At 36.7% G+C, this 23,332-nt stretch overlaps 1 protein-coding gene across 6 annotated transcripts in view; it reads left to right on the forward strand.

The window, feature by feature from the left end:
- Positions 1-23,332, forward strand: part of Nrg4 (neuregulin 4) — a 92,092-nt gene that overhangs the window by 55,456 nt on the left and 13,304 nt on the right. For all 6 annotated transcript variants that reach the window (XM_010625947.3, XM_010625939.3, XM_010625976.3 and 3 more), the window contains one exon: positions 18,331-18,477. In XM_010625947.3, coding sequence (XP_010624249.1) covers positions 18,331-18,477 — 147 coding nt within the window. The remainder of the gene's footprint in view (positions 1-18,330; positions 18,478-23,332) is intronic.

Here is a 23,332-nt window from a genome sequence, read left to right on the forward strand (position 1 = left end):
ATAATTCATTTCCTGTTGAGATTTCAGGGCTGAGGGAGGGCTTTGCATTTGAACAGGGTTTTGCAGTCCTGGCTTGTATTTTTGGTCATGTAGTTCACTCAAATTACTAGACTAGATCTCTAGATCTAGTATTTAGTATAAACAGATTTAGTATAAACAATTTTTGAACTTAAGAATGTAGTCTTTACATTAATGTCTTCTATTCTTATCCATCCTTTTATAACTTATGGCAGTTAAGTTGAGACGACCTGAAACCCATAGGATTGGTCCACGAAGGCTGTGCCCTTAATCTGATTTTTGCTTCTGCCATTGATTAGCAAAGAAATGGAAAAAAAAAAACCTTTGTATACAATTTTATCTTGTGTTATCATTACCCCTTAGCAACCATCTCCTGCCACTGCTTCAGTTTTGATTACAAGAGCTACTGATATTTTAAAATATGGTAATAAATTCACATGATTTAAAAATCAAGCAATAATGAAAGATATATGGTGAAAATTGTTTCTACCCCTTACCTTTGATGTGCCTGTTTTCTACTAATCTCCTTCCAGTGACTTATTTTAAAAGCTTACTGCTTATCTTCTCACGTGTATTTATGCATGTTATAGTCACACATTGCTTAATGATAGGAATACATTCTGAGAAATGCATTGTTAGGTAATTGTCTCATTGTGCCAACATCAGAATATGCCTGCACAAACTTAGATGGCACAAGTCAACTGCCATTTGGCATGTGGGCTTGTGCATGTGCATGTGATGTGAATGAAAGTCTACAAACCTGCTGCTGGCATAGCACAGTGCCCTGCTTTACAGAAAACTTTCTATACATAGGAGTATACTCTATAATAGTGATGAAATGTACAGTACCACAAATACATAAACCAGCTTCACAATAGTTAATGTCAAGTATTATGCACTGTGCACAGCTGAATGTGCTCTACTTTTTATTTGACTAGCAGTGCAGTAGGTTAGTTTACACCAGCATCTCTCAACACATGAATTATGTTTATGTTACATTGTTAAGAGAGCTGAGACATCCTTGTGTGATGCATAGCCATGTAAACTGACACCAGCCCTGAATCTTATTTTGTCAGTTTCTCCAGTTTTCTACCTTGCTATTTTCATTTCATACTACATGTTAGAGATCTGTCCATGTCAATATGAAGTAGTTTATTACAGATGCATAGTATATTTTATGCACATACTGTGATGTATTTAACCATATTAATGGACATTTGGGTTGTTTCTTCTGCTGGGCAGATAATGCAATAATGAATTACTTACATGGGTGTCATTTGTTGAATGCAATTAAATTCCACGGAGCTCGCTGGGCCAAAGAGTATATGCATTTATAATTTTGGTTGATGTTGCCAAATCATTCTGCATAGACTTTTGAACTCCTACCATCCGCCCATGAGAGTACCTCCTTTCCTAGCAGAGAATTTGGTCTGATGTTGGACTTTTACCAGTCTGATAAAGGAGATGTGACATGTCAATGTTGCTTTAACTCATGCATGATAGATGAGGTGGAGCCATTTGTATTTCTTTTTGTATCAACAGTGTTTTGCCCTCACTTTATTAAGTTGTAGTCTTTTAGCATCCATCCTTAGAATTTGTATGTAATAAGAATATTATTCAGGGGCTGGGGATTCAGCTCAGTATTTCCACTGCCTGCCTCACAAGCAAAAGGGTTTGATCAAAAAGAAGAAAAATATTATTCAAAGATTTAACAACTTTTATGAATTTAAACATCTTAAATATTAATTTAAATGTTCTGTCCTAGCTTGTCACCTCCTTGTGAATTTGTTCCTGGTGAATTTGAGCCATGAATAAGTTTCATATTTGTATTTTTAAGTGGTTAATTCTATTCTATGGCTTTGGGATGTTGACTAATATTTAGATCTTCCATATTCAAGATGTGCAGAATAGAGTGAGCTATCATGCCTGCTTGGGGGCCGGCTGGAGTCTTGGTGCTTGGCTGATGTGAAGTTCCCTACACATGCAAAGCTTTCCCTAAATGGAAAGGACGTCTCTCTATGCCTAAACTGTTTGCATAAACAGTGTGGCTTATGCTGAGCACCTGCTTTTTTCTTAGAAGTGGAGATTTGGTCATGTGCTAGGTAGAAGATACATATGTGACCAACTCGTAAAAACCTGGGCACTTGAGTCTCTTATGAGCCTCCCTGAAAGACGGCCCTTCACATGTACTGTCACAGTTTGTTACTGTAGTAAGTAGGTGTTTTCTGCGTGGCTGCACTAGGAAAAGACTTGGAAGCATGTGCCTGGTTTCCTCCAGGCTGCCACGTATGCCATTTCCCCTCGCAGTCTCCATTGCCATGGGTATAACTAACATGCAGTCCTCCAAAATCATCAAAGCTGGGAGTGACAGTGGAATTCACCTATGTTTTTTAAATTTTCCTTAAAGACTTTAAAGGTAACTTCAAGCAGAAACTTCCCATTTGTCTTCTACTCTTTCAACAATTGATGAACCTCACATCATACACCGAAGTCTAACAGTTAAATGCTCTGTCTTTTATCTCCCCCTAGCCAATAACTTTTTTCAGAACTTTCATGGTCTCCGTTTTTAGATATTGGGTAACATTTACGTTTATAAATTAACTTAAAATTTATGTTTTTGGGCTGGAGATTTAGCTCAGTGGCACTGCACCTGCCTCACAAGTGCAAGGTCCTGAGTTCAATCCCTGGTATTGAGAAAAAAAATTCATATTTTTCATGTTCAGTCTACTTAACCTAGAATATGTGTTCTTTATATAAGTTTTATGTATTTAAGTTTATTCTTCATTATCTCATCGTTTTGTTTCTATGGTGAGATGGACCTTTTTTCCTTTCCATCTTCTCATTATTGTTTGCACATGAGAAAGTGATTTCTCTATATTAACTGCCCCTACTGTCTTACTGAATTATGTAATTATTTGTAGGAGTTTTCCATTTTGTTTCCTTGGATTTTCAGTATACATAATCATATCATCTATAAATAGTGTGGTTTTACTTACCTCTTTTTAATTGCTGTATATTTTATTTGTGTACCTTGTTTAACTGTATTTTAGGACATTTAGTATGATATTTGGTAACTTTAGAAACAGATATTTTGACATTTTCTTGTTTTGACTTTGTAGGAATGTCTTTAGTATTTGCTTCAGTAAACCTGATGCTAACTTTTGACTAGGAGAGATATAATTTATGTTAAGGTATTTTGATTTATTTTTAAGTGCTGCTCACTCCATTCTTATATTTCCATTTTGTTTGTTTTTGTTTCTGTGTTGAGAATTCCCATTTCTCAGTGAGAGATTTTTATACATTATATAAGTGTTTTTGCTTTGCTTTGCTCTGAGGATAGTTTTAACTGTGGCTTAAAACATTCTTGTCTAGTAGTTCCAGTATCACCTTGGTTTTGGGGCTTAGTCTCTATTTTCTTTTCTCTTGACACTGTTCACCATTTTTGATTTTCTGAATGCTATGTGATTTTGTACTGTTTCTGAGACATTATAAAAGTTAGGTTGTGGAGATTTTGATTCTATTTTTTTCTTCAATGAGCATGGTTTCTTTTGCTAGTAAATAATTTTGTTGGTTGGGCTTCTGCAAACACTATTATGTGGCAACTCCATTCCATTCAGATTTTTTTTAGGAGAGCTGTTTAAAGAGTTACTCAGATATTAGTAGACAACTTGGGGATCCCCTCTCTGTTATGTTCTTATTCAGAATCCTCTACTCTTTCACAATTTAGTGCCTTCATAGGTGCTTTTTCTCATTCACATAGTCAGAAATCGTTCTGTGCATGGACGTCTGTTGCTGAACTCAACCTGGTAAATGCTGCAGACAGACACTTGCTTACGTGTTTTCCTATCTCCGTCCCCAGACAATCATGAACCATCTCCAGGACATTCAGGGAGTTCCTTTTCATGTGTTGTCCAGGTTTTTATAGGCTTCTGCAAGGGATTGGAGCTGATGGTCATCCTCTAGAACAGTGATGATGAACCTATTAGAGCTTTCAGTGATTCAAACAGCCTACTGTGGCTCACATGCCATAGGTTCACCACCACTGCTCTAGAATCTTAGCAAGATATGCCCAAAGGTGAATACTCACATTTATCAAGTGCTATTTTAAATCAAGAATGGTGATGGTTGGGAGGCCTGGGATTTAGCTCAGTGGCAGCACACCTGCCTTGCAAGTGCAAGGTCCTGAGTTCAAGCCCTGGTACAGGAGAGAGACAGAGACAGAGAGAGAGAGAGAGAGAGAGAGAGAGAGAGAGAGAGACAAGAAAGGTAGGTGGTTTGATTTTATCAAATGCCTTTCTGCATCTGTGAGAACATGATTGTGTTTTTTTCTCTTCAACTATACATTTACATGGTTCATTGTAGTGTTACATTTCCTGATTTTGAATCTTGTTGTACTCCTGTAGTACAACCCATTTTTTTCATATGCAGTGCTTCATGAATTTGTGTGTCATTCTTGTGCAAGGGTCATCGTTCCAGCTTTAGAATATATGTGCCTGAAATGGGCACCTCATTTGTCTTTTAATGGTCTGCTGATAGTTATTGCATATATTTTATTTAAGATTTTTGCATTCATATTCATAAATGAGACTATAGTTTTCTTATTTACACAATCTTTGTTTTATTTTAGAATCAATAGTATCGTCATTTTATTGAAGGAATGTTGAATTTTCCTTTTCTAAGACTCGGACTAGTTTGGCATTAGAATTATCTTTAAAGTTTAGGATAATTCTCCATGCAATGCTCTGGATTGTAGGGGTTGTTTTGGTCTTTTATGTTTGTTTTTAGAACTAGTTCCTAAATTTGTTTTATGGAAAATCATGTTTGGATTTTCTTCTCTGGAAATTAGTCTGCTTAAACTGTTTCTTTGGAAGTCATCTTTAGTAAGTTATTTTTTTATAAAATTACTAAATCCATCCAGGTTTTCAAATTTACTTGTAATAAATTGATCAAAATTGCCTCTTTTATGATTTTTAAAGTTTTTTCTTAAGTTTCTGTGGTTGTTTCCTTTATCACATCTTTGCTTGTAGTAGTTTACATAATGTACCATCCTAAGGGTGGTTTTCTTTGTAATTCTATAGAATGAGAATTTGGGCTGTCTCACCTAGGAAACTCAGGTTATCATCTGGAGTCACTCATGGAGCTACATTCAGACTCCATACCAGATTTCTCTTTATACTTGAAGCCTCTGTTTATAGTTTTCTTACTTCCCATTAGTCTTCTACCTACTGCTTGATCCAAAGTTCTGTGCCACACATTTTAGGTTTTTAGTTACACCAACATCCTATTTCTTGGTTCAGTTTTAGTAATTCATTCATATCCATTTCTTCAATATTCACCGATTTCTTCAATATTCACCGATTTGTTGGAGTACAGTTTTTCATAGTAGTTAACTAATTATCTCTTAAATTTCAGTGGTGTCTATTGAGATTTTTGCCTTTTACATTTCTTTCTTTTTTTTTTCAGCTTTAATTGAATTTATTGGTACATTTTAGGGATACAGTACAGTTACATTCATTGTTGGGATCTTGTACCTCTAAATGACAAGTCTTGATTCTCATTTTTTCCCCTTACCTATGCCCTCCCTTCACCCGCTCCTCCCCTTGCCTTTTACATTTCTAATTGCATTTATGTGAGTGCTTTCTCTCTTTGGCTTGAGTTTGTTTGCTTTGCCTTTGTTTGACTAAGCATTTGTCTATTTTGTTTAATCTTTAAAAGAACCAGCTCTTCAATTTATTGATACTTGGTTCTTGTTTTTGTTTCTGTCTCCATTTAATTTCCACTCTTATCTTTATGATTTCTTTCTTTCTAGTAGGTTTGGACTGTTCTTGTTTTGGGGGGTTTAACTGGGGGATATCATGGTCTATCATTATATTATTTATTTGAGCTGACACTGTTTTTGTAATGTGAGCCTTGACCGCAACAGAGTCCCCTCCTAGGACTACTTTCAGTGTATCCCATAGGTTCTGGTATGTTGTAGTGACATTATCATTTAATTCTGGGAATTGTTTAATTTCTTCTCTGAACCACTGAGTGTTCAGGATTGTATTACAGTATTTAATGTCCATGTGTTTGTAAAATTTCTGTGGTTTCTTTTGTAATTGATTTCTAGTTTCTGTGCACCATGATCTGCTACTATATGTGAGATGGTTTAGATTCTTTTGTATTTAAGCAGGCTTAAACTAGTGTAGTCTATTTTGGAAAAAGTCTCTTTGTGAATGTGGGGTATTGAGATTCTCTGCTATGATTGTGTTGGTGTTTATTTGCTCTTTTATGTCCAGTAGTGTTTGTTGAATTAAATTGAGTGAACAAATATTCAGTGCATCTATATTTACAATTATCTCTTCCTGTTGAATTGTTCCCTTAACTAAACTGTGGTGATCATCTTTGCCTCTTCTAATCAGTGTTAGCCTGAAGTCCACTTTGTCTGAGGATAAGATTGTTACCCTTGCTTGCTTTTGGGATCTTAGTGCACGGAATATTATTTTCCTTCCTTTTATTTTTAGTTTGAATTTCTCTTTGGCTTAGTTTCTCAAATGCAACAAACCATTGGCTTTTGTTTTTTGATCCAGTCTATCAGTCTGTATCTTTTATTTGGGTAGTTGAAGCCATTTACATTGAGAGCTATTACTGAAAAGTATTAACTTATTTATGTCATTGTCTTCTTTTTTATCTTGTGGACTTATTTTTCCCTTTTTCTTTAACTACTTAGCTTGCTTGATGTATTTGTTCCATCAGACTTCTTGGCTTTGTTAGCTTAGTTGTCCCTGTCTGCAATACTTCTTGAGTATTTTTTGGAGTGCTGGTTTGGTTTTCATGAATTTTTTAAAGTTTTCTTTGTCATGGAATGTCCTTATTTCTCTTCTGATTTTGAAAGATAATTTTGTAGGATATGTTAATCTGGACTGAAAATTATTTACATTTAAGGCTTGAAATACTTTACTCCAGACTCTCCCAGCCTTTAAAATGTGTGTTCAAAAGTCTGCTGTGAGCCTAATAGGATTCACCTTTATAGGTGATTTTTTTTAAATTTTTCACTGACAGCTTTTAAAATTCTGTCTTTGTGGTAAGACTTGTGAGATTTTGACTCTGATGTGTACTAGAGAGCTTCTTTTTTCATTGTAATTATTTGGCATTCTGTAAGCCTCAGTTCTCTATAAGTTGAGTTTTCCCCTTGTTTGAAAAGTTTTCTGCTATTATTTCAGTTAACATATTTTTTTATTTTATGTATGCTGTCCTCTAATTTCTAACTCCAATTAGCCTTAGTTTGGTTTTCTTAGCATCATCAAGTAGCCATTGTATGAATGTTCCTTGCTCTTGTTGTTTTTAAGGGTTCTTGGAGTATATCATCATGTATTTCCTTTTCCTTTTTCTTTTTTTCTTTTCTTTGCTTTTTTTTTTTTTTTTTTTTTTTTTTTTTTTTTTTTTTTTTTTTTTTTTTGGTTTTTGAGACAAGGTCTTGCTATATAGTTGACCTAAAACACACTATGTAGCCCAGGCCGGTTTTGAACTCACAGTGATCCTCCTGCCTCAGCCTGCCGAGTGCTGGGATTACAGGTGTGTGCCACCATGCCTGGCAGTTTGGCATCTTTTCATGGGGTCTACTTCTTTGGTAAATTTGTTGTTCATATTTTAAATAGTTTAGATCAACTCTTCTAATTTTGTATTTGTTTCTTCCATAACCACATTGATCAGTTTGTTTGTTTGTTACATCATCCTTTGGGTTATATGTCATTTTGGAGCTCTCCAACTTTCTTTGATTCCTCTTTAATCATTTTGTGCAGCTCAATTATCTAACATTTGTTTTCTTTCCATTGGTGCCCCTTGGATCTACTTTGGGATGGTTGGGAGTCTTTGGAGACCTTTTGTTGCCTTGTTTTTTTCCTGTTCATGTTCCTTTCCCCCCACCCTCTTTGGTATTGAGGCTAAATTGAGTAAAGAGAATTTCTTGTTGGTGTGAAAATCCCTTTAGTTCTAAAGTTTTATTTTCCAGTGATGTGATCTTCGCTTTATTTGTCAAAATGTATTGTTTAACACTTCAACCAATTGAGTTTAAGTGGGTTGGACCCTGTCACCTTGGATCACTAAATGACCAGTTAGGAGAGATGCACAGAGAGTTCTTGAGAGACCTGTTACCTAGATGATGTGGACCTAAAAATGAGTTCCATTCTCTTTGGTGGCCCCAAAACTGAAGAAAAAAATGTGACCATAAATTAAAGGCAGTGACTTTATTCACAACATCCTCATTTGAAATTGTTCCAGTGCATTTTATAAATGACAGAAATTTACCAGTGGCATATTGTGATTCTGAAAGAAAGTACGCTTTGAACTTTATATTCTTAGTCACTTAAGGTAGAGTGATAAATAGAAGAAATCCCTCTGGTATAATTCTTTATAGGAAAGAAAAGCTTGACCCAGAGCAATTTGTTTTATCATGAGTCTTGTCTTACCTTTATTTTTCATGTATAATGTATTTCTGAAAATATGTCTGAAGGTCATTTTCTGCAAATCATTGGTGGTATGCCATAAGATACCCTAGGGATTTATAAGATATAAAATTTCAAATAGGATATGTGTAGTTTCATAACACACTCCACCCTGGCAACTCAATGAAAGAGTCAAAAATCTCCCCAGGTTCATGACCCTTTGGTCAGTCTCTCTGGTGTTAAAAGATAATTTTTACAAAAATATAAGAGCATGTTCATACAACTATAAATGAACTTGTAAGAAGATATTTTTCCCTTGTTAACTAGTGAAGGACCAGTAAAACCACTTAAAGCATTAGAAGTTCAATTTCCTTATTCTGGGAATTTTAGAAATATTCAGTTTTTATGACAGCTTATTCATCTCTATGTCAGTAAGAACTGAGATCCTTTAATTTGAGACCTCATACTATAACTTATGGATAAACACTGTAGATAAATACTTTGAGAGAGGGGCTTTCACATAATTTATTCAAATACTGCTGGAATCCTACTGTGGATTATACTGTGGATAAAAAGATCCACCATACACCATATATACAATATTTTTGTCCAATTTTTGACACATGCTATTACCCAAGAGTGTTGGAACAATGATCAATGGATGGATAGACCAAAGGACAAATATTAGGATCTTATTCTCAAGAAACTTAAAATGCAGAAAAAATAGGCAGGATAAAATTTTATTATCTTCTCTGTAAACATCTTCCTTTGGAGTTTCAGCAGTGCCCACTCAAACAAGCCAAAAATTAAGAATCCTCTTCAAATCATGTGGATCTTGTCTTCTGTGTATTTCTCAACTATTCTCTACACTTACTTCTTTCTTACTATCAATAGCACATTGACTTAATCATTTTTATTTAAATTTTACATATACTTGACATCCTCACATAGTGAAAAGTAAGAACCTTTCTGAATTTCAGAGTCACAGAGACAGAATATAGCTTCAGGTCTACAAATTTGGCACCAGAGTAAATACAGAAATACAGATTCTCACTGGTTCTAATGTCAAGAATCATTTTTCTTCCCAATGAACATAACGTTTAGTTGAGTTGAGCTTTAAAAAAATAGACAAATAGAGAAAGAATTTTTTCCAAGTCTAACAAAATTTATACAGATATAAACATATGTCAAAGATACATTAACTGATTAATGAGGAACCAATTATCTAATGAGGGAGCTAACATCTCACACTTGATGCAAAGCAAAATTCACTAACACACATCCAGTTTTTCCCACATGTTGAAATGCATTTACAAATAGGTGTGAAACTGAGTAGTACCCACAGGGCAATCTCTTTTACAGAACAAAATTCATTTATCATAAGTTTTCTGCCATTTACAGAATTATAAAATAGTTTAGACAGTGAGAAATGCATGACCCTGTAGAGTCATATTACCCAGAAGGGAACCTTTGACGGGACACTTGATCTTTTTTGCTGTCTATTTCAAAAGTCTTTAACCACAAAACAATCCAGGCAGCAGTCACCCAGCCTTCCAACTGGAACTTCCTGGCTTAATAGAGCCAGCACTGGGAGAGGTTTGTCCTCACTGTGACTGTGTCATCATCTGGGTGAGGCTTCTTTTGCTGTCTCACAGGCTGCAGATAACCTCAGAACCCAAATAGCACAGTGCAGACATGGAACTTGGTATGGGAGATAGTCTAAATTGGCAAAGCACTGTCTGTTGAAATCCGTTTCCAGAGGGATATGGTAATCTCAGTTCCAGCAGGACCCTCCTAAGTGGTACCTGCTCACATAGCCACAAGCTCAAAACAGGAAGGGTCCTCTGGCTTGCCTGAGCGTAAGCTCTGTCCTCTAGCCACAATATCAGTCCCATTGTTGGACAGATGGAAGTCAGAATTTTAGGTGATAAAGACTGAGGTCTATTTAAGAGATGCAGTTTAAGAGTACAAACATGTGAAAGACTAGGTATTACTAGGTTGAGGATCACATATAATTAGAAAATGTAAAGAAACCAACATGTATTGTTGCATTTGGCTTATTTCCTTATTTAATGGTGTATTGTATTTTTGTCTATTAGCAGTTTCACTGGACCTCACTGTATGTTTTACTAAACTAAGTTTCTGAAAGTAACTGTTGGGATTTTGAGTCATTGTATTAATCACAGAAAATGTTAAGGTTTTGATGAGGTCAATTGGTTAAGATAAGTTGATCGTTGGCACTTTTTTTAGATAAAACTTCATATTAATTTGATAGAAGGTCATTGTTCTGGGAGGGGACTTAAATGTCTCTGTGATATAAATTAGGGCAAAAAGTCCTTTTTACTTTGACTTTTGGCACTGTACCATGTGCTTTATTAATCATTAGGCATTAGATTGATCTTTAGAAACCTTCACAGAACAGAATTAATAGCATTAAAGCGTCAAACAGTTGGAAATGCATGAAACAACTGCTCCATTTAGCTATGCATTTTGTTAACACTTTTCATTTTAGTAACCTCATTTGACACTATTCATTAGTGTTCTTGGGATGAGCAACTGATGCATCTTTCTTGACCTCACCACATTTAGACCAAATTTAAGAGAGGATAAATCTCCAAAAAACCTCACATTTTGCTAGATCACTGTTTCTCATAACTGATGGGATGTGGTTATGCAACAAGACAAGAACACTTACTCTCTTAGGTCTACTTCTCTTCTACCTGAGTTTGTCTTGCTTGTGTCACTTGTCCAATAATAAGACCTACCCTCCAGAACATTTGGCTTAGCTCGTTGCTGTTCAGGGAGGCTGAGTGCCATTGAAAGGCAGGATGTATCCTGCTTTTAAGTCTCTTCATTTTCTTCTTATTGCTGCGTAATGAGGTTATATAAAATGATGTGCTTGCTTCTGAATTTTGGTTATCCTTTCAGTTAGTATCTATCATTCACCTCCAGAAGGAACTACCTTCTCCTTCGGAAGGCAGCTAAAAAATACTCCATTATCTCATCTGTAATTATTTCATTTTATACACAGGAAAACTGTGCAGAGTGACAACTGTGACTTTTGCCCAGCTCTAATACTTAACTTCTTTTGTCAGGAAGTGAACTGATGCTGGCTTCTCTTTGTCTTATTCCAAGTTGAGGCATGAGATTTTCCCTGCGTTAGAAGGTTGTTGAGACCTGAAGCCTGGGAAGGTAAGATGCCAGCATGAATACTGTGCATTTAGAACTGTGGTTTAATTGTGTAAGTCTTTTCAGCTGTTCCTGACTAGGGTCTTGATGAACCCTTTAAATTTTACCAAAACTGGTACAGGGAAACATCTCTGCAGTTGGAAGGCCCACTATATATTATTTATAATATTTAAATATAAGTTTATATTTACTAAAAATATTACTTAAAAAACTGATATACACCAATTTTTATTTATACTTTGTATATACAAATATATGTATATTTTGTACACCAAGAATGATACTAGGCCATGAAAATAAATATTTTATTTTTAGTTTTATTTTTTCTTATATTTTTAAAAAAATAGTAGGCACCACATTTTTTTTTTTTTAATACTGGGGATTGAACTCAGGTCCTTATGCTTGCAAGGCAGATGTCAGAACCACTGAGCTAAATCCCTGGTCCTAGACACCACATTTTTTGAGTAGTTTTAGATTTTTCTCTCTGTTGAGGCAGACAAAATAGGAAGAATGGAGACTTGAATCAACTGTTAATATGGAAAAAGAAAAATAACATTAAGAAAATAAATAAATCATAAAATTGTGTCTCAGTACTCTGGCTAACTCTGTAACATTCTGTGGGTATTTCTCCCGAAAGTGTCCATTGGCAGATTGGCAAGTGCGTGTGCTCTGGTCACGTTTCCATACCACTGTTGCTTATTTTCATCACTTGCTCAAAGTGCTTCTTTCCTGCACTATGCTTTAGCTAGGTTCAGTAAATAAAATGTTTTAAATGTTCATAGTGACTAACACTAAAAACTTGGAATCTTTCACAATAGAACCAATAAACAATACACTACCTAATGACACATATGAATTATTCTCTATGAAGACTTTTATCACTGATACTCAGATATAATCTTCATTTCAGGATATGAAGTATCAAGGTAAAAGTCAATATTGAAAAAAATCTATTTTGCCTTTTAGATACACTTAGACTAATAAATTTCAGGTATTTATAATTATCAGTTTATTGTGCTCATATCCTCATATTTAAAATTTTTGCAAGATTGAATATTAGCTAAATCTCTGGATATTAAAAATTGAATAAATGTATGATGAACTAATAAACAAAGCAAAAGTTGTGAGCTGGTCATCCCTGCATTCTTGGTGTCTAAAAATCAGCTAGAAATGGCCCTGGACTATTAAAGGGATCCAAACACATGTCAGTTTATTTTCTTTAATACTTCTAACAGTTTTATTTCCCCCATTTTTCATGAGTTTCAAATGGAACTTTGATTGCCACAGAATATGATCACATTGAAGTGAGATTTTACATATGTCAGTATTAGAATTTTTCTATTCAGGATAATCAACCCCAGTGAAATGATATTGGCATTGAGCCTCTTTGGTTAGTGAATTCTTTAGCAATGATATAAACTTTGTTTCTTGTTTCTGAGAAATAATTAATAATAGCACATTTATTGATCACCACGCTCAGCCTATTCTAGTTATAATTTTTCGTAGGCATTTTATTCTGTAATCCAATGTTAGATGTAAACATGGCCTTTACAGATTACATTTTAATTTCACTTATAGTGTGACTCACAGCATTTTGAACATTTTCTTGTGGATTCTGATAATAGCCCTCTGAAACAGTCAGGGAAGCTGTTGTTATTTTGATTTTGTAGAGTCTTAGAGAGTTTGAGATCACATAGCCCACAAGCATGAAGAAACTAGTTTTTCCCAGCTCACAGTCCAGTGTTCCTTCTTTATGCTAAATGGCACACCTTTCATATGATTCAGACTTGATTCTTTCATTCATGCCAAATGTTGTGACCACTAACCTTGGACACTATAGAATCTGATGAGTTTATTTCATGTCCAGTGTACTAACCATGTCTTGTTTAGGGTCAGATTGTTGGTGATTTCCCGCTGTAAAACCAATTTGTCATGTGGATTCTGAGTTTTGGAGTTTCTTATCTTGTTGAATATTTGTATCTATTGCAACATTAATCTTCAATTCTAGTAAAATGTGTGTGACTCCTTAGTGCTTGGTATTCACCTACTTAGGTGGTACAGCTGTTTGCTGCTTGGCAGTCTGTGTGGAAATAATGCCTGAAAGAGTTTGGCAAGAGAGTTATATAAAGACAAGAGCTACTTAATTCTCTATAAATGCTGGTGCAACACTTGATTTTTCTGTGTTTTGTCTCAGCTAGTAATATCAATTGTCTGTCTCTACTTCATTCACCCTTATTAATCTGTAATGGAGTTATGTTTGCCTGAAATTGATACTTATAACTGAGGTCATAAAACTTTTATAAATGAGCTAGAACTTTAAAAGTAGACTCCTTATACATAATCATTGGTAGGCCGTTATTTACTGAAAGTTTAAAATTCACTTTTAGGTTAGCTAGTCCCACTTCTTGGATAACGGTATATTTCAATTTGTCCCCCATTCTCTAAATTTGGATTTGACTAAACAAATAACAAGATGTTTTCTCTTGACTTTGCTGTACTTAAAGTTACCACCAGGAATTTACTTTTCCTACAAGAGCACAGTTTTGCTCCTGCTATGACAGTAGGAACCTGGTGTTCATACACCTTTTTCTGTCTGCTTAAATCCTAATCTGACACTAAACTTACATATACAGCATTCTCCCTATCCTTTCAACTCAGAATACTTATTATCTAGATAAAACATTTACATAAGTTATATCAGTCAGTTTGTTTTCTTTGATGTCTAATCTTATCTAAACTGAATAGCTTTAATTAAGTAACATGAATAAATAGTGTGTTTATAGCTTTTTATTGGGGGTAGCATGCATTTATTTGTTTACTTATTGGTAATACTGGGTATTCCCTTGCACTGAACTATGTTCTCAGTCCCCCCATTTTAGAACATGTTTGCAATATATAATGAATACATTTATCTTGGGACCCCCAAACCTTTTTAATTTTTTATTTTGATACAGAGTCTCATTAAGTCACTAAGTTGCCCAGGCAGGGCTCAAACTTGCAGTCCTCTTGCCTCAGCTCCATAGGCCTATGGCACCACATCTGGCTTATTTGAAAAACTTTGGAATGTCTTTGATGCTCAAAATGTAATGTAAGGAGGCATTGTCGCACTACTGTAAAGGACTGGAGTAGGAGAGATGGAGAGCCCTATTAGGAGTAGATGAGTCTCAGACCAGGGCTGTTGTGGCAAAACAGCACCCAGAATCATCCTGTCACTGACACTCATGTCTGTGCTAGATGAATGCCCTCCACCATCAGATACTGGACCAGTCCAGTGGGCCGCACACTGAAGGTACAGCCTAAGATAAACCTCTTTCCTGCCTGCTGGGGCTCTGCTCTCATTTGTTCAGGCCAGGGTGCTGGCCTCTCTTTCTCCAAATGATACTTTAGTCAAACCTGTGAGCCTGCGGAGAGGTGCCCTGGGTGAGCAACGCCTAGCTTCACTGTAACAGTGGATAAAAAGGAGCCCTCTGTTTTTTGCATGCCCTGGCCATCTTAAAACCAGCTTTCCCTCTTCCAAGTTCCCAAAGAGACCCAATTTTGACAATAATGAAAATGTCCAAGACATTTCCAGCTCAAGTTGAGCCTTCTGGTATGCCTCTCACCTCAGCCCTCTCCCACCAAGAGGGAAGCACTTCTCCTGAGTCACCATGCTCTGGTTCACTTCCACCTTTTGGTTCAGACTTCTCAGATCTTCCAGCATTCCTGCAGGGTACTGAAGAGAGCCCCAGATGTAAGCCTCAGTTTGATTCTTGTGTTGACATCATGTGGGAGTTGTGGAGACCACTTGCAGTTCCAGTTCTGCCCATGCTTGTTGGCTGGTGGGCAAGAAATGGAAGGTCTCAGTCTCTGCAAGCCTGAGGCAGGGATGGGAGGAATCGTCTTTATTCGTACTTGACCACTGCTATGCTGTGTGCGTGGCACTGCTCACTCAGACCCAGGATCCACAACACTCCGGTGCAGCCCCCTGAGCCTCGGGACTGAGCGGCTAGTATTCTGCTTTGGAGTCGTCTTTCTCCTCCTCCCCTGCCAGGACATCTCTGTGCATCTGTGTCACACCAGTCAGCAGATTTCCTCACAGGTGTCTGTGGGCAGTGACAACAGACAGTGTGGGCTGGAGGTGGCAGGGTGGAGTCAGACATGGAAACTCTAAGGGGAGCTGAGAAAGTGGCGGCTGCTCAGGGCACATGTGCACCCAAGCTCTATGGTAGCCCTCCCGGTGTGTGCGCAGGTGCTGTTCATAGTTTTTTAGGTGGAAATCTTCCTTGTCAGAAAGAATCTGTGTAGTTTTGTGGTTTGTTTGTGGCAGGTTCAAGTTATTTTTTCTAAAATGGAAACTGAACCATGGTTTAAACATTTTTTAAAATCTTGATTATTTTAGAACTGTGACAATTTTCATTAGCTAAACTTTTAAAAAACTTTTAGAAGGTATAAATATTATAGATTTCTGTTTACAAACAAAAGCAAATTTAAGAAGAGTTTTTATTGTACTTCTTGGTCACTCAAGATAGATTTTTAAACTAAGTTTAGACCCTTTTTCATTATTTGTGCAGGTGACTGCAACCACGGCTGTGCTGACTTCTGTGTGTGTGTGTGTGTGTGTGTGTGTGTGTGTGTGTGTGTTTCCCCTTTTAGGAAGTGGGAGATGTAGGAGAAAGAAACTATTTTCATTTTACGTTCTCTTTATATTTGCTTAATGGATTTATGGGAAAATTGGTATTTTGTGTTTAAGCCTTAGGCAGTTGTGATTCACCCCAAAATATTTCAGTTTGCCACCCTTATCCTGTTGTTACTGTTCCTGTGTCTCCCCATCTTTAAGGTAGTCTGAGAAAAATCTAGACTGCTTCTCTGGCCAGACTGACACACTCAGTGGAAGCTATGACCCTAAAGCTACTCACCTCACATGAAGTGGGGTTTGAGGTTCATAAAACCCCTTTCATGTGCTCATTTAACTAAAAATGATTCCATGTGCTTTATCTTGGTATTCTTTTCTCTTATTTATATGTATACTCTTAGTCTATGACATTCTTGTCAAAAGTAGTAATGAGTTCATGTGTAACTTTCTAGGTCTGTATCCTTATTAGTCCGAGGTGGGAGAAATGGAGATAAAAGTTCTCATCTGGAAAGAGGGAAAGAGGAGAGTTAATTTAGTAAAATCAAACTCTGTATTCAATAAAACCAGCTTAAAGTATATGTGCATATATATGTGTGCACGGACATACACTTATTTACACAGCATTGCTGCTAAGGGTAACTTTTACAAGTTTATTTTGTACCTTTTTAGAATGTTTTATAAATAAACATTAATTATGTTAAAACATTATTTTCAGTGTAACCACAGAATAGGAAATGATCTGGTGCCAGTGTCACTCTTGTTCACTTAGATCAATCTTTGTATTTTATAATCCTTTGAATACATTCATTGGGGAAAAGGAACTGACTGGTAGTACTAAAGATTCAAGTTCTGTGTCATACAATGGGAGATGCTCAAAAATTTTTTTTGTTATTTCTGTGGTGCTGGGGAATTGAACCCAGGAACTTTTGGATGCAAGGTAAACACGCTACTGCTAAGCTACACTCCTAGCCTTGTCATAGAATTCTAGGAAGCTAAAAATAATTGGCTTTGAAATATTTTTGTTGGTGAATGAGAATATAAAATGTGTTCTAAAAAAGGAAATACCAACATGAGAAAATGAAAAAATGGAAATAAAGTATTTGTAAATAGGGAAGGGGGGGGTGAAGGGAGGGCAGGGATAAGGGGAAAAGATGAGAACCAAGACCTATCGTGTAAAGATACAAGATCCCAATGATGAATGTAACTGTACTGTATACCTATGTACCAATAAACTCAATGAGGAAATAAATAAATAAATAAATAAATAAATAAATAAATAAGGGCCGGGGATTTAGCTCAGCGGTTTGGTGGCCTGCCTTGCAAGCACAAGGACCCGAGTTCAATCCCCGGTACCAAAAAAAAGCAATAATAATATAAATAAATAAATAAAAAGAAAAAAGGAAATACCAGATTTTAAAACATACTATAAAGTCGCAGTATTGAACTAGTGTGGTAGAGGCCAAGGTTTAGATGTGTACATAATTGAAGAATAGAAATAAATGCTGTTACTTATATAAACTTGATATATGTTAAAGAAGGCAATGTTGAAGTGGTGGGTAAAGGTTTATCTAATGGTGGAGTTGGAATAACCAATTACTAATTTAGAGGAAAAATTCATTTAAATCCAAATACAACAAATTTTAGGTGAATTAGAATTAGATATGGACAATTACATCACTGAAAATCTAGAAGATAAGCTGGGCGCTGTGGTGGTGGTGCCTGTACTGCCAGCTACACGGGGGACTCAGAAGGAATGCTTAAGACCAGTAGTTCAAGGGCAGCCTGGGAAGCATAGCAAGACCTTGTCTCAAAAAGAAAAGAAGAAACTCTAGAAGACTGATTACTTTATAATTTATCTGGTGTTCCCAAGCCATTAGAACATTTAAAAAGATAATAAATATTAAACTTCATAAATTAATACTGTATGTTTTATTGTAACTAGCTCTGTAAATATGTTAGAACAGCATGTTATTCTGTATTCAGCAATCTGAAAATTAGTCTCCTTCCTTCTACCAGCTGGAAATCTCTTGCTGTGCACATCATTAACTGAATATAGATACACTCTCTGTCTGAAATTTTATCCTACAGGTGTGTTGAAAATTACACAGGAGCACGTTGTGAAGAGGTTTTTCTTCCAAGCTCCAGCATCCAAACCAAAAGTAACCTGTTCACAGCTTTTGTGGCATTGGCTGTTCTGGTCACTCTCACCATTACGGCTCTCTACTTCCTTTGCAGGTAACCAACACAGAAATGTGCTCTTGAAAAGAAGAAATTCATACTGTAGTACATAAAGTAGTGATTCCACTAAATAATTAATGTGCTCTTTCACATCTAGATGTTTTTCCAGTTTTATATTCAGGGTTATCTCTTGAATACAGTTTCTGCTATTAAGGTAAGAAGTCATTTTTAAAGCATTTTAATAAGCCATCTTTTTATTGTAACTATCATTTACCTTGACTTCTCTGAACTAGTAAGGTAGACCCACATTCACTGTAGTCATCATGACAAAAACACCCAACTATTTGGGCAAGGTCTATTTTAAGTAAATTGTCAGTGTGAAAAAGAACCAACTCATTCACTACTACAAATAAAATTTGAAAATTATTACTAGCTAGGGTCTCCTCTATTCAGTGCCTGCTATGTGCTAGGTATTGTGTTTGCTACGGTGAATATAATAGTGAATAAGAAAGACATGCTCCCTAACTTTGTAGGAGACTTAAATCTGTTTTGAGAGAGAGAGAGAGAGAGAGAGAGAGACAAATAAGCAGGCAGTTAATGTGACAAGACTGATAACTCAGGAGACAAAAAGAAAAATTAACTTTATTGAAAAAATATTTTCCACTGGAGGTGACTCTCATTCTTAGTATTGATTGTCAGTATTTTTAAAAGTTTTGTGGAAAAGCCAGGCATGGCGGCTCACACCTGTAATCCCATCATTCAGGAGGCTGAGGCAGGAGGATTGCTGTGAGTTCGAGGCCAGCCTGAGCTACAAGTAAATTCCGGGTCAGCCTCAACTACATAGTGAAACCCTGTCTCAAAAAACCAAAAAAAAAAAAATGTGGAAAAAAATTAATATGGAATGGATTACATTTAGCTCTCTGGTACCATAGCTCATCGTTGGTATTTAAGAAATGCACACTGTGCTCTCCAGTACTTAGGAAAGTGAGGTGAGGGTAAGCATGAAAGAAATGCAAGTTGGCTTGATAATTTTATATTCTTGAAAAAAGAACATGCAGATAAAACAGTACCTGTATTTCTGGGCTACTTTACATCAAGGAATAATTAAAATTTGGAAGGAGCTTGCTCTTAGAGTATGTGGTATTATATCTTTTATTTCAAAACATATATGAGCAATCCAGAAGGTTTTATATCTCAGAATTTAGCATCTGAGTACTTCAAAAGAAAAGTATCCATACAAGCTCATTGTATGGGATTGTGTTTCCTAAAGAATGCCAGTATCTCTCGTCCCTATGAGCTCTGCTGCAGTGTTACCTTGCCACACAACCACCCCAAGCATTTTCTTCTTAGTCCTTCAATGTGGGAAAGGAGTAGGATTGCTTTGGGTATAGAATACGGTTCCATGACTAAGGACATAGCCTGTAAGTGGCCTAGTGACTTCTGTCTGTTGCCACTCCTACTCAGGGTGCTCCATTATAGAATTGTAGCCATTGTCATGTAAGAAATCTAAACAGCATTAAGCTCCAGCCAACAGCCAGCAACAAGTGCTAGTCATGTCACTGAGCTGTCCTACATGTCAGATTATTGAACTTTCAGCTGACTCCTGACTGACGTAGCTGCAGTCATACACAGACCCCAAGCAAACAAATCCACGGTCACCAGGAAGATCTAGCCATTTATTTATTTATTTTTCTCATTAACTTTGTTTTAATGGGTCTCAAACTTCTGTGACAGATTTTTGGTCAAGTTGTTTGCAATAAAAAGTGATTTTCAAAACTAGTAACTTAAAACTGGTCACACACACACAAAAAGAAATGGTCCACAAAACATTCTTTCCTTCTGAAGATTTTATGACGCATTGTTATCATTAACCAGTCTTTTCCTCCCAGTTGGCCATTTCAATTTAATAGTAACAGTTCTGAGACCAGTCTTCCACCAACACTGATTAAGGCAGTTGGCAGGTGTTAGGGTAATATTCATCTAGCCTTCTAGGCTTTCTGGGCAGACTTGCTGGCCTTGCCAGCTCCAGTAGCCTTCTTTTCCACTGCTTTGATGACACCCACAGCAACCATCTGTCTTGTATCACTAAGAGTGAAATGACCCAGAGTTCAGAGAAGCTCTTGACATACATGGGCTTCATGGAACCATGTCAATGATGGCGGCATCATCACAGTTCAAGAATTTGGGGACATCTTCCAGCTTCTTACCAAACCGGCAATTAATCTTTTCCTTCAGCTCAGCAAACTTGCAAGCCATGTGTGCTGTGTGGCAATCCAGTACAGGGGCACAGCCAGCACTCATCTGTCCTGGATGGTTCACAATAATCATCTGAACAGTGAAACCAGCTGCTTCCACTACTGGTTCATTTTTGCTGTAACCAGCAAAGTTGCCATCACGAACATCTTTGACAGACATGTTCTTGACGTTGAAGCCCACATTATCACCAGGAAGCGCTTCACTCAGAGCCTCATGGTGCACTTAAACAGACTTTGCTTCAGTTGTGACATTGACTGGTGTGAAGGTGACCACCATGCCAGATTTGAGAACACCAGTCTCCATTCAGCCCACAGGATGGTACCAGTACCTCAATTTTGTAGACATCGTGAGGGGCAGCTGCAAAGGCTTGTCAGTTGGGCAAGTGGGTGGCAGAATGCAATCCAGAGCTTCAAGCAGTGTGGTTCCACTGGCATTACCATCTTTACGAGTGACCTTTCATCCCTTGAACCAAGGCATGTTAGCACTTGGTTCCAGTGTGTTGTCATCATTCCAACCAGAAATTGGCACAGAAGCTACTGTGGGTTGTAGCCAATTTTCTTAATATAGGTGCTGACTTCCTTTACAGTTTCCTCACATCTCTTCTGGCTGTAGGCTGGCTCAGTGGAACCATTTTTTTTAACTCCAACAATTAGTTGTTTCATACCCAGCATGTAAGTCATAAGGGCATTTTCATAACGGATTTGCCATGAGAGCACAGGTGTAGTGAAAACCACCACTAAATAAATCAAAGCCAACACGGGAAAGGAAAAGACTCGTATCAGTATTGTCATCATCAGACACGTGTATGTCGGTAAATCCACCACTACCATCCATCTGATCTACAAATGTGGTGGCACTGACAAAAGAACCATTGAAAATTTTGAGAAGGAGGCTGCTGAGATGGGGAAGGGTTCTTTCAAGTAAGCCTGGGTCTTGGATAAACTGAAAGCTGAGTGTGAGTGTGGTATGACTATTGACATCTCCTTGTGGAAATTTGAGACCAGTGAGTATTGTGTGACTGTCCTTGATGCTCCAGAACACAGAGACTTTATCAAAAACATGACTACAGGCACATCTCAGGCTGACTGTGCTGTCCTATTTGTTGTTGCTGGTGTTGGTGAATTCAAAGCTGGTATCTCCAAGAACTGGCAGACCCATGAACGTGCCCTTCTGGCTTACATGCTGGGTGTGAAAAATTTAACAGTTTAAAACACAGATCCAGTTAGTTATCCTAGTTTGGATTTCTATACAAAATACCATAGGCTAAGTGGCCTAAATAACAGAAGTTTACTTCTCAAGCAAGTATCTGAGACCAGGGTGGCAGCATGATCAGGTTTGGTGGAGGCCCTATTTCTGGGTTTTTGTTTTGTTTTGTTTTTTGGTACTGGGGACCTTGTGCTTGTGAAGCAGGTGGTAGAACCATTGAGCTAAATCCCTGCCAGAGGCCCTGTTTCTGGTTTCATACTGTCATCTTGTTCATGTTCTCACATGGTGGAAAGAGAGAGCTCTTCTAATTAGAAGCGCACTGTGTAGGAAAAATAAACTGTATTCATTTACTCTCACACCACAGCCATCAGCACAGAAGACTTCTGTGATCTCAAAATAGAGTTAGTCTAAAAAGTATAAATTAAAAATTTAAATTTAAGCCAGGCATTTTAGTGCACACCTGTAATGCTAAGGCAAGAGAATTGCAACCTCAAACCAACCTGAGCATCTTGGTGACTTAGCAAGACCCTGTCCCAAAAGTAGAAATAAAAAGGGCTGGGAATACAGCTCAGTGTGAAGGCCCTGGATTCAATCCCCAGTACAAAAAGAAAAAAAAGAAAAAGAAAAAAGGGAGGAAGAGAAAAAAGAACATACAAGTTTAAAAGAAATAGAGAATGCTACCATGATAGTTAAATTTTAATGTTTGACTCTCAGAAACTTACAGGGAGATAAAAATCAGTATCATAAGATTTTAACAAGGTTGATCTGTTAGACATATTCTACAACCCAATACCCAACCATTAAAAAAATTCTTACATGCTCATATATAATATTTAGGGAATTCTGTACTGGCAATAAAGAAGTGTTCACATTTCAAAAATTTGATAGGTGTGGTAATCTCAGCTACTCAGAAGACAGAGGTAGTATTGCAAGGTCAAGCCCAACCTGGGCAACTTAGCAAGATCTTGTCTAAAAATAAACAAAATGGACTTGGGAGGTATCTCAGTGGTAACCCACTTGCCTAGCATACATGAGGCCCTGTGTTCAATCCCTAGTACTGTGCAAAAAACAAAGATCAACAACAAAAAAACTTGATACTGTACTACACCAAGACCTTGCTCTACTGTACTGTACATCCTGAGTATGAATGACTATATTGGAAAATCAGTGACAAAAGATAACGATATAAGGTCTTAAGTATACTTATGGATAATTCATGGGTCAAAATAACAACTTGTGATGCAATTTAGAAAATATTTTTACCTAACTAAGAATACTGTGTTACGAATCTGTGAGATGCCAGCAAGGGAAATTTATTATCCAAATATTTTTATTAGACAGCCTAAAAACAAATGAGATTAATGTTCTTTGTACTGGGTTATAAAAAGAATAGCAAAATCTCAGGAAAATAGAAGTAAATAATAAAAAGCAGATATTAATTAACATACTA

This window comes from Fukomys damarensis, unplaced genomic scaffold, assembly GCF_012274545.1.
Source record: "Fukomys damarensis isolate Sample0158 unplaced genomic scaffold, DMR_v1.0_HiC HiC_scaffold_25, whole genome shotgun sequence".
Lineage (NCBI taxonomy): Eukaryota > Metazoa > Chordata > Mammalia > Rodentia > Bathyergidae > Fukomys > Fukomys damarensis.